This window comes from Arvicanthis niloticus, chromosome 1 (genome assembly GCF_011762505.2).
Source record: "Arvicanthis niloticus isolate mArvNil1 chromosome 1, mArvNil1.pat.X, whole genome shotgun sequence".
Lineage (NCBI taxonomy): Eukaryota > Metazoa > Chordata > Mammalia > Rodentia > Muridae > Arvicanthis > Arvicanthis niloticus.
In genome coordinates, this window is record NC_047658.1 from 152,373,200 (window position 1) to 152,385,866 (window position 12,667).

Below are 12,667 nucleotides of genomic sequence, written 5' to 3' on the forward strand. Positions count from 1 at the left end.
AGAAAAAGGCCAGCAGTGGTGGCGCACGCCTTTAATCCCAGCACTTGGGAGGCAGAGGAAACTCGATTTCTGAGTTCGAGGCCAGCCTGGTCTACAGAGTGAGTTCCAGGACAGCCAGGGCTATACAGAGAAACCCTGTCTCGAAAAACAAAACAAAACAAACAAACAAACAAAAAATTCTGATTTTAAGGCTTGCCAACAATTAGAAGTGTTTCATCTGAGTCCACTATCTGTTTTAATCCCTGGGACCCACCAGAAGGTAAAAAGACACAATACTCCCACAGTCTTGTCTCCTGACTGCCACACATACTCCATGGAAACTGTAAGTAAATAATATTTCTTAAAAATATTTGGGGAGGTGAAAAAAATATCTCAGAGGCTGGGCGGTGGTGGCACACGCCTTTAATCCCAGCACTTGGGAGGCAGAGGTAGGTGGATTTCTGAGTTTGAGGCCAGCCTGGTCTACAGAGTGAGTTCCAGGACAGCCAAGGCTAAACAGAGAAACCCTGTCTTGAAAAACCAAACAAACAAACAAAAAAAATCTCAGAGGTTAATAGCAATTTTTACTCCTGCAGAGAACACCACAGTTTGGCTCCCAGCACCATTATGGCAGCTCACAATTGTTGCCCCCCCTCCCCCAGCAAAGCTGTAGCCATTTTGTTCCATTCCTTCCAGTCATTGACACAGAAAAATAGTTTGACTCAGAACAGGGTCAAGCTGCCCATATACCTGGTTATATTCTGAGGCTTATTATTATTAGTTTTCTTGGAAATTCCCCAAACGAAGCCTTCTCTCACGGCCAAGCAAGATAAAGGTCAGCTTGAACTGTTGTGTCTAAAGGCTGACCATCCTGCAGCCCCTGCATCTGCTTATGAGCTCATGGGTTTTCCCTACATAAACTGACTCTGCACAGTGTTCGCTGTCACAGCTCCTGAGTCTGAAGCTGCTTCCCTGATCATCAGTCTTAGAGTGTACATTCAATAAACTACCTCTGTCTGACTGAGATCGGTGTTCATGTAGTTTGCAGGGCAACTCCTGAACCCCAACAACGATCCACAACTCCAGTTATAAGATGATGGCATCTTCCTGCACCTATGAGCACCAAACACAAACGTGGAATATTCACATTCCACAAATCTCATAAAACTCTCTTATACATAAAATAGAAATTTAAAAATATAAAATATAGCCGGGCGGTGGTGGCGCACGCCTTTAATCCCAGCACTCAGGAGGCAGAGACAGGCGGATTTCTGAGTTCGAGGCCAGCCTGGTCTACAGAGTGAGCTCCAGGACAGCCAGGGCTACACAGAGAAACCCTGTCTCGAAAAACAAAAAAACAAAAACAAAAACAAAAAACAAAAACAAAAACAAAAAAAAAAATATATATATATATATATACATATATATACATATATATATATATATATATATATATATATATAGAGAGAGAGAGAGAGAGAGAGAGGGGGGGGGGGGGGTGGATGGATAGGCAGACAAATAGACAGAAAGAAATTCCCAGCCAGGTAGTAGTAGTATGCTACTTTAATCTCAGCACTCAGAGGCAGAGGCAAGTGGATCTCCGAGTTCAAGGCCAGCCAGGTTTACAGAGTGAGTTCGTAGACAGAACAAACTACACAGAGAAACCCTGTCTTACAAAACCAAAAAAGACCATAAGGAAGAAGAGAAGAAAGAGAAGGAGACCAGAAGATACCAGATTCCTGGTACTGGGGTAACAGATGATTCTGAGGTACCATATAGGTGCTAGGAACCAAAACAATCCTCTGGAAGAACAGCCAGTGCTCTTAACCACTGAGACACCTTTCGAGCCCTTGGCTCAGGCTCTTGAGGGCTGGTGAAATGGCAAATAGAAAGGTTTGGGGGGCATTATTTGTTGGTTGTTTTGAGGAGTATACATCTGTATGTGTATTGTGTACATATATGTAAGCACATTCACATGTACAGGGCCATACAAGTTTTCTGGCATGCATGTGTGAATGTGCCTGTGGAAATCAAAGACAGACAGACATCAAGTATCTTCTTCAACCAGTCTCTATTTTATTTACTAAGCAGGGTATATAGCCCAGAGATCACTGCTTTGGTAGTCCAGCTAGCCATTTTGCCCAGGATATCCCGTCTTTGTCTGTGAGCACTGGGATAACAGGTGGACTGTTGTACCCATCCAGAGTTTTAAATGGATGCTGAGGATCCGAACCCTGGTCCTAAGTACAGCAAGCAGTTTATCCACTGAGCCATTTCTCTAGTCCCAGTAAGATTGTTTCTGATTACGATTATTTGGGAAGGCTTGAGAGACGACTCAACAGTTAAGAACACTGGCTGCTCTTCCAAAGGACCTGGGTTCATTTCCCAGCACCTACTTGGCAGCTCACAACTGTCTGTAACTTCAGTTCCAAGGGATGTGACACCCTCCTACAGACACACATGTAATGTAAGGAAAGCATCAACACACATAAAATTAAATAAATTAAATTTTTTTAAAAAGAGTATTTGGACTAAAAACCTGAAGAGTCAAGGTTAGAGTTGTGCCTACAATTGCAGCACTCGAGATGCTGTGGCTGCACGATCACTGAGAGTGAGGACAACTTGACCTACACAGTGAGTTCCAAGCCAGCCTCAGCTACACAGGAAGACTCTCGATAGTGGGAGGCCTGTTGCAAGTTGTTCTCCGATTCCATACATGCACCATGGCTTGTGTTCTTCTGCACTTGCTCAAACACAAATATGTGTACACACATAGAGATAAATAAACACAACTTTAATTTTTTTTAAAGAAACAAAAGATCAATCTAGCGATACAATCTAGCGGGACGCCAGGCCTTACCATGAAAATCTCATCATACATCAGCACCACTTTTTCCTTTAGGGGTTTTTTTGAGGCTGAAGATTTCCGGAGCAAGCCTCCCCGCTTCTCTACTTGTGCCATGGCTAGAGAACCTGTGGGGTAGAATAAGACACATTTCAGGATAGTGTAAATATGGTACCATAACAGAAGAAATACGTTGGGATGCATTTGTTCAAACCCACAGAACATCCAGCCGAGAATATACCTAGTACACACTTGGACTCCAGGTGTAATGATGTGTAAGTCAATGTAGAGTAGTCGGCTGTAACAAATACATAATAGGACAAGCTGTGGATGTGCAAAATCACACAATTTATTATGGACTACCATCACCTTTCTCTTAATTTTGTTATGAACCAAAAATCCCTGTAAAAAAAACAAAACTCATTTGAAAAACAAAAGTGGTTGTTCATGCCTGTAATCAGGGAGGTAGAAAGGCAAGATGATTAAAGGTTCAAGGTCATCCTTAGCTGTACAGAGTTCGAGGCCAGCCTGAGCTACAGGAAACACTGTCTTAAAGAGCTGGAGAGATGGCCATGAGTTCGACTCTCAGGAACTACATGGGGGCTCACAACCATCTATAATGGGATCTGATGCCCTCTTCTGGCACGCAGGTGTACATGTGCATAGAGTACTCAAATACATAAAATAAATTAATAAAACTTAAAAGAAAAAAAAACAAAAAACGGAAAAAGAGAAGGGAGAGAGGGAGGGAGGGTGAAGGGGGACAGGCAGGGCCAGGGCCATACACTTTAGGATACTACAGACTCTACTTCAATATCTTCAATGGGAATCTGTTTTAGAAAGAAGAAATAATAAATAATGGCAATAGATTTTATTCATTAGTCCCCTCCCCAGACCAGGTAATATCAAGACTTAAAATATTAATTGCCCTATAGCACAATACATTTTAAATCCATAACAAGTACCAGTGGCTAAAGCTTAAAGCTGATCTAAAAGCAAACAGGAAAGTGTAACTAGCTCCATCTATAAGAAGCCTGACCACACATCTGAGGAGGAAAGAGGGCAGGCTGCGGAGCACGCGACGCTCACAGAATGATGGTGAAGTCAAATTCCAAATATTGATCGAGCTAAAGACCATTAGGGCAGGAAGTATACTACAGACTGATGTGCTCCACCGATCTCCCCAGTAAGCAGGTTCCCACCACTGCAAAGCACTTGTCCTCACTGCCTCACCGTCACTGCCTCATAAACAACACTGCACTTGACTGTCTTCAGAAATTCCTCTGGAAAGAGACTATAGACAGAAAACAGATAAGAAGCCAAAATAAGCCGGGTGGTGGTCTTTAATCCCAGCACTTGGGAGGCAGAGGCAGGTGGATTTCTGAGTTCGAGGCCAGCCTGGTCTACAGAGTGAGTTCCAGGACAGCCAGGGCTACACGGAGAAACCCTGTCTCAAAAAAACAAAAAAACAAAACAAAACAAAACAAAAAAAGCCAAAATAAATCTGATTTCAAAATAATAGTAATATGCTACTTTCAAACTTAGTTGTATAAATTTATAATACTATTGCAGATTAAACTTCAACTAGTTTTTTGGTTCTATAGAAAAGCAGTTCTAGAGTCTTTATATCATCACAGAACTCTCAATGTTTTTTCAACTGACACTTAGAATCCCATGGTTCTCCAGTGCAGATTTACACACATTCCCTCAGCTCCCTCATTTGTTTTCTTATTAGCCAAGTTTTGTCTCTCTTAAATCCTCAGCTCTGTATATGAAATCTAGGCCCATACAAGACAATTAGGAGAATACTGAAGAAAGGCCTGATTTTACTTCTACATAAATTCAAAGTCACTGAACTCATTTTGTAAAATGGATTTTGAAAATATACACTACCTCTCAAATCAAAACCAAAATTTAACTTAAATAAGAGATGCACCCAGGGCCTGAGAGATGGCTCAGTGGTTAAGAGCACTGACTGTTCTTCCAGAGATCCTGAGTTCAGTTCCCAGCAACCACACGGTGGCTCACAACCATCTGTAATGGGATCCGATGCCGATTTCTGGTGTGTCTGAAGACAGATACAGTATACTCATATAAATAAAATAAATTTTAAAAAAGAATTAAAAAAGAGAGATGCACCCAATAGTACAAAAAATTCTTAGGTATCATCTTGTCCTAATACATACAGCCAAAAAGGGAGACTCCCACCTTTAGCCATGTACCAAGCACAGATAACGTCTCCAAGCAGGGATTAAGCACCTTTATCATAAGAACTACATCATATGCTTCTCTTAGAAACATTTGGTTCATGTGAAATGCTCAGCAGAGGTTGTTTATCAATTCTGAAATGAGAAGGAATACTTCTCAAAAGTCAGTGTGTCAGACATGGTGGTGCACACTTGCAATCCAGTTTAGCCTGGGATATATATAGGAAGTTCCAAGATAGCCTAAACTACATAGGGAGATTCTGTCTCAAACTGCCGCCAGATGGGAGGTGACATGGCTCAGTGTTGTAAAGGCACTTGCTACCAAACCTGATGATCTTATTTCATCTCAGGAACCCACAAGGTACAAGGAGAGAACCAACTTCCCAGTTGTCCTCTGATCTCCACATGTATGCCATGGGTCACATGCACCCACACAAAGACATAATTGTAATAAAAATATTTATTTGACCAGATGTGATGGCTTGCATCTCTAATCCTACCTCTCAGAAGCTGAGGCAGGAGGACTATTAAGAGTTCAAGATAGGGGGCTGGAGAAATGGCTCACTGGTTAAGAGAGAACACTGACTGCTCTTCCAGAGGGCCTGAGTTCAATTCCCAGCAACTACATGGTAGCTCACAACCATCTCAAGGGATCCGATGCCCTCTTCTGGTGTGTCTGAAGACAGCTACAGTGTATAAATAAATACATCTTTAAAAAAAAAGTTCAAGGCTAGGCATGGAGAGATGGCTCACAGTTAAAAGCATTGGCTGTTCTTCCAGAGGACCCAGGGTTCAATTGCTAGCACCCACATGACAGCTCCTAAGCATCTGCAACTGATTCCAGAAAATCTGATGGCATCTTCTGGCCTCTGTAGGCACCAAGCACACACTTGGTGCATAGACATACATTCAGACAAAGCATCCATACACATACCATACACATAAAATAAAAATAAACTTTGAAAATAAAATTCAAAGCTAGCTTAGACTACAGAGTAAGACTCTCTCAACAAATAAAATAAAACCCCAAGCACAGAGCTACATACTTGGAATTCCAACACTAGGGAAATGAAGATAGGAAAAGCAAGAATTCATGATCATTCTCAGTAACATAACAAGTTTTAACTAAAGGCCACTCTGGCATACACAGGCTCTGAGTTTAATAGTACCAACAACAATAAAAAGTCCTAGGTCAGACCTAAAATTTTAGTTAAGACCTATCTCTATTATTTTACCAAGCTTTCAATTTCTATTATAATCTAAAGAAAACTAAAAAGAAAATCAACACAGAAGACTCAGATAGTTTCCATGATATTGATCATGGCTTTGTCTTAAAACATGAAATACAGTTCCTGCTAAAAACGGTCCCATGTGACGTAAACAGGTTGTGATGTACACAGGTGTCAAGAGGAGGACATCCTCATTTCGGGAAAATAACTTGGAAACTGAGAGTCTAGTGAAATAAATTGCAAACAATGCACTTCTACTTGCAGTGGATACAGAACTCGCATGTGCTCAGCCTTCATGAGCTGGTCAGCAGGAACATCAAGAACCACAAGTTCCTAAGATAGAAAAATCACACGTTTACAAACATCTCCCTGTGAGGATCTATACTTGGATTACAGCTAATCAATGTCTATTCCAAATCTAATAAACTCTCTATTTTAGGATCAATACTTCCTAATAAGCAAAAGGGAATAGAAGAGAAGGGGAAAAATAATTCTGGTCCAAACTACCAAATTTTCAAATAAATTATTTTCATCATTCTCCTTCCATGTGAAAAAGAATAAATACAGCCAATGGCCTCAGCTCAGTCGTCTGTCATCACCACAGAGCTTGCTGGAATTTGCCCCCCAAACTGTCTGCAAAGTAACTTGAAACTGAGAAGATACAGCCTCCCTGCCCAACCCCATTCCCCCCCCCCCCCAGATTCCCAGACCCCTCCTCCACCGTCCCCTGCCAGTACTCTCACCCATGGAAGTCAGCAAATTAGGGTTTTGAGGGTGGGGAGACTCTAAGAAGTATAAACTTCTCACAAGGTATTCTTTGGGTCTCAGAAATTAAAATTGAAATTAAACTTGAGGGCTGGAGAGATGGCTCAGAGGTTAAGAGCATTGACTGCTCTTCCAGAGGTCCTGAGTTTATTCCCAGCAACCACATGGTGGCTCATAACCATCTATAATGAAATCTAGTGCCCTCTTCTGGTCTTTGGGCATACATATAGAAGACTGCTGTATACATAATGAATAAATAAATCTTAAAAAAAAAAAAAAGAAATTAAACTTGAAATAACATATCTTGCAGCTGAAGAGATGGCTCAGTTAGGAGTACTGGCTGTTCTTCCAAAGGACCCAGGTTCAATTCCCAGCACAAACATGGTGCTCACAACTATCTGTAACTCCAGTCTCAAAGGATCCTATCCTTCTGGACTCCTCAAGCATCAGGCACACATATGGTTCATAGACAGAGAGACAGACAGACAGACAGACAGACAGACAGATATTTTTAATTTAAAAAAATTATCTTGGGGCCAGAGACACAACATAGTTGGTAGAAGGCATCAGTTCCCAGTGACCTTGAAGCCAATCCAGACTACATGAAACCACAATTAAACCCCAGCCCTACCATCACCCCCCAGGAAAAAAATTTCATCTGAGGGGAAAAAAAAACAAAACCCTACTATAACCAACTGTAAAGGAAAGTGCCCTAAAACACTTCAATCACATAATGGAAAAGTTAAAGTGAAGGAGGAGGGCAGTGGCCAAATGGCAGATACTTGCCTTGCCTGACATGTGTGAGGCCCTGGGTTCCATCCATAGCACCACAAACAAGCTAAATAAAAATAAATAAACAAATAGGAAAGAAGGAAAAGAAATAAAAGCAATGTTGAAAAAGGTTTAGAAAGTAAAATACAAAACACAGAGTAGTCAGTCATTTATTCATTCAACAAATACACAGTGAGCATTCTTTAGGTGTCAGGCACCAGGGATGCAGCAAAATACAGAATAAAAAAATACCTGAGAATAGAGTTTTCATCCCAGGAGAAGAATCAAACTGAGACAGCTCCAAGTGCCTTGAAGACAAACTGACTAAGGGGACTGTTGGAGGAGATTAGAGAAGGTCTCAATGAGAAGGTGATACTAGGCATGATGGTTTGAATAGGTTTGGCCCCACAGATTCAAGTACTTGACTGCTTGGCCACAGGGAGTGACACTAGTAGGAAGTGTGGCTTGACTGGAGTCGATGTGGCCGTGTTGGAGGAAATGTGTCTAAGTTTAGGTGAGCTTTGAGGTCTCCTATGTGCAGGCTCTGCCTAGTGCAAAGATAGGCCCCTCCTGGGTGCCTGCAGAAGACAGTCTCTTCCTGGCTGCCTTTGGGTCAAGATGGAGCATTCTTGGCTCCTCCAGCATCAAGTGTGACTGAACCTGAGAAACTGTAAGCCAGCCCCTATTAAATGTTGTCCTTTATAGGAGTTGCCTAGGTCCTGGTGTCCATTCACAACAATAAAACTCTAACTAAGACTCTAGGCTTAAGTAACAGGACGAAACCTGCCGCCCAAGCCTCTTGGGGAAAAAGTGTTAAACATAGAATGTCGGGTACAAAAGACCCCAAGATCTCAACATATCAACATGACAGAAACACCAGACGCCTAGATTAGGTGAATCCTTTTTGAAGTTTCTGTAAAGTTTCATGAAGGGGTTATCTTATATTTCTAAGTTTTGTTTAGGCTTGGTTTGTTTTATGGAGGGCCTTTCACATTACCGACAAGTGCTCCACCACTGAGTTATATTCCTAGCCCCTGCTTTTCAAATATATAGAGATGGCAAGGTGGCTCAGTTGGAAAAGATGCATTCTGGAATAACAGGAATAGATTCCTGCAAGCTGTTCTCTGATCTCCACATTTGCACCTCAACATACATAAAACACACACACACACCATTAAATGTACTAATTTTTAAAAAGTTTTAAGGGAGCTGGAGAAGCAGTCGTTTAAAGAGCATACTGCCCTTGCAGAGTTTGATTTTCAGAACTCAAACAGGAGGCTCACAACGGCCTGCAATACTAGTTCCAGGACATCCGATGCTGCCTTCTAGCCACCACTCTTTGGCCTCAGCAAGCAACTACTCATGTGCGCACATACATACTCAGACACACTTATACATAATAAAATAAATCTTTAATATTCTTTAAAAAGAGTATTGAAATATTTATCAGCAGAGAGGCTTAAGAGATGGCTTAGCAGTTAAGAACTTATGATGCTCTTGCAGAGGTCTGAGTTTAGGTTCCAGCACTTAAACTGCAGGGTTCACAACTGTCTATAACTACAACTCCAGAGGATCCAACAACCTTTTCTGGCCTCTGAGAGCACTTCACTCACACGAACAAACCCACATTCGGACATACAAGCATATATATAAAAATAAAAAAATATTTGGGTGATAGTGGCTCATGCCTTTAATCCCAGCACTCAGGAGATTTCTGAGTTTGAGGCCAGCCTGGTCTATAGAATGAGATCCAAGAGAATCAAGGCTACACAGAGAAATCCTGTCTCAAATAATTATTATTAAAAGTATCTCAGCAAAATGGAAACGTTATAGTAAAGTCATACAATTGAATACATAAATTTAAAAGAAGACATTAATAGTACATGAAACATGGGGATTAGAAAGATGTCAGTGGTCTTGGGACCTTGGTACAATTCCCAGCAACCACATGGCAGCTCACAACTGTCTGTAACTCTAGTTCCAGGGGATCTGGCACCCTTACACAGGGATATGTACATCCAAGCAAAACACCAACGCATATAAAATAAAAAATAAATAAATCAGCCAGGGTTGGGGGAAATAATGTTATGGGCCTTTAATCCCAGGACTAGAGAGACAGAGACAGGCGGATCTCTGAGGCCAGCCTGGGCTCACTACAGAGTGAGTTCCAGGACAACCTGAGCTATACAGAGAAACCCTATCTCAAAAAAACAAAAACAAAAAAAACAAGTAAATAAATGATACATCAAACAGAAGTTAATCTTCACAGAAAGTGCTAGATACAAGAGTACAGCCTTTTGATTCCATTTCTGTAAGATCAAAAGACAAAACTAATCTACAGTGACAGAGTTGGAACAGCAGCAGGGAGACATGTGACAAGGAAGCACAAGAAAACCTTTTGAGGTGCCAGGAATGCATCACTCTGGTGTCAGTAAGGGTTCAGCAAATGTTTTTTAATGATTTGCTTATTTTTATTTTATGTGCATTGATGTTTTGCCTGTATGTATATCTGGGTGAGGTTGTTGAATCCCCTGGAACTGGAGTTACAGACAGCTGTGAGCTACCATATTGGGTGCTGGGAACTGACCCCAGGTCCTCTGGAAGAACAGCCAGTGCTCTTTAATTCCTGAGCCATCTCTCTAGCCCCTAAGCAAATCTTTTGTTTCATTTTGTTTTAATTCACTAACTTAAGCCAGGTGTGGTGACTCACACTTGCAATCCTAGCAGAAGACGGCTATTTTCCTGCCTGGCAAAGGCAAGTTTTATATACATAGATATTTGCCTTAATGAACAAATTCTAGATTGTCCAGACTTGGGGGAAAAAAGGTTACAGCACTGGTGACTGAACCCAAATCATCATGCATACTAGACAAGTGCTCCATCACTGAGCTAAATTCTTACTAGATTATAATATTTTTTTAAAAAAAATATTTCAGAGGCAGGCATGGTGGCGCACACCTTTAATCCCAGCACCTGGGAGGTGGAGGCAGGCAGATATCTGAGTTCAAGGCCAGCCTGGTCTACAGAGTGAGTTCCAGGACAGCCAGGACTACATAGAGAAGCCTGTCTAAAAAAAAAGAAAAGAAAAGAAAAAGAAATTTCAAATCTTGTGGTTTCGTTTGTTTGTTTGTGACGCAGTTGTGGCCTCAAATTCAGAGATCCACATGTCTCTGCCTCCCTACTGTTGGAATTAAAGGTGTGCACCACTGTTGGCCAGCTATTTAAATTTACTAGATTTATTAAGGTTATTTTTATGTATAAAAGTATTTTGCCTGCATGTATGAATGTGTACTACTGCATGCTTGGTCCTGAAGAGATCAGAAGAGGTTATCAAATCCCCTGGAATTAGTTATGGATGGTTGTGAACTACCATGTAGATGCTAGGAACTAAACCCAGATCCTCTGGAAGAGCAACAAGTACTCTTAACCACTGAGCTATCTCTCCAACCCCTTGTAAACATTACTGAAAAGGTTACATAACACTGACTTAATTTTTAAGGCAGGACTCTTTTAGCCCAGACTAACTCAAACTGAGGGTAACTATGAACTGCTAATCCTCCTGCTTCCACCACCCAAGTGCTGGGACGACAAGCATGTACCACTATGTCCAATTTTATGCACATTTTAGTTTGCCTTCTGTTGCTGTGAAAAAGACTGCGACCAAAAGCATCTTGGGAAGGAAAGAGTTTATATCAACTTACAGCTTATGCTTATCATTAAGTCAGGGCACAAACTCAAGGCAGGACCCTGGAGGCAGGAGCTGAAGCAGGGATCATGGAAGAACAATACTCATTAACTGGCTCCCAGCCAGCTTTGTTATACCACCTAGGACATCTACCCAGGGTAGTACAGCCCACCGTGGAGTGGCCTTTCCACACATGAATCATCAATCAAGAAAATGCCCCGTAGACTTGCCTACAGACCAATTTGAAGGAAGTATTCTATCAATTGAAGTCCCCCTTCTCAGATGACCCTAGCTTATGTCAAGTTGTAAACAAACACAAGAAACAAACAAACAAAAAACCTAACTAACTCACTGCTACTATGTTAATGTTATCCATCAAAACTTGATTACAAATGAGAAGACATTGCCTTAGGGTTACTATCGATGTGAGGAAACATCATGGCCAAAAGCAACTTGGAGAGGAAAGGGCTTACACTTCACAGTCCATCATTAAGGAAGTCAGGACAGGAACTCAAGCAGAACAGAAACCTGGAAGCAGGAACTGATGCAGAGGCTATGGAGGGAACCTGCTTACTGGTTTGCTTCACATGGCTTGCTTCGCCTGCTTTCTTATAAAAACCAGGACCACCAGCCTAAGGACGGCACCATCCACAATGCCTGGGTCCTCTTCAAAAATCACTAATTAAGAAAATAGCCTACAAGTCAGCATGGTGGCACAGACCATTAATCCCAGCTCTCAGAAGGCAGAGCCAGATAGATCTCTGTGAGTTCCAGGCCAAACTGGTCTGGGTTCCAGGACAGGCAGGCGACACAGAGAAACCCTGTCTTGGGGGGTGTGGAGGGGAAAGGCTCTACAACTAGACCTTATGGAGGCATTTTCTCAGTTGAGGTTCCCTCCTTTTAGATAACTCTAGTTTGTGTCAAGTTCACAACAAACTGTCCAGCACAAACACTGTAAACCAAGAAGAGAAAGATGAAATGGGGAACAATTCAAGAATGGTTCTGGAGCTGGAGAGACGGCTCAGAGGTTAAAAGCACTGTCTGCCCTTCCAGAGGTCCTGAGTTCAATTCCCAGCAACCACATGGTGGCTCACAGCCATCTGAAATGGGATCTGATGCCCTCTTCTGGCCTGCAGACATACATTCAGGCAGAACTCTGTATACATAATAAATAAATAAATCTTAA

General features: G+C 41.7%; 1 protein-coding gene across 4 annotated transcripts in view; it reads right to left on the reverse strand.

Annotated features, from left to right (window-relative positions):
- Window positions 1-12,667, reverse strand: part of Armh3 (armadillo like helical domain containing 3) — a 167,842-nt gene that overhangs the window by 148,691 nt on the left and 6,484 nt on the right. For 2 of the 4 annotated variants that reach the window (XM_076922898.1, XM_076922924.1), the window contains exons 2-3: window positions 7,812-7,863; window positions 2,840-2,952 (exon numbers count right to left, since the gene is read on the reverse strand). In XM_076922898.1, coding sequence (XP_076779013.1) covers window positions 2,840-2,952; window positions 7,812-7,848 — 150 coding nt within the window. In that variant the 5' untranslated portion in view covers window positions 7,849-7,863. Of the gene's footprint in view, window positions 1-2,839; window positions 2,953-7,811; window positions 7,864-8,048; window positions 8,130-12,667 lie in introns of all 4 variants that reach the window. The other 2 variants (XM_076922908.1, XM_034520481.2) reach the window with 2 other exon arrangements.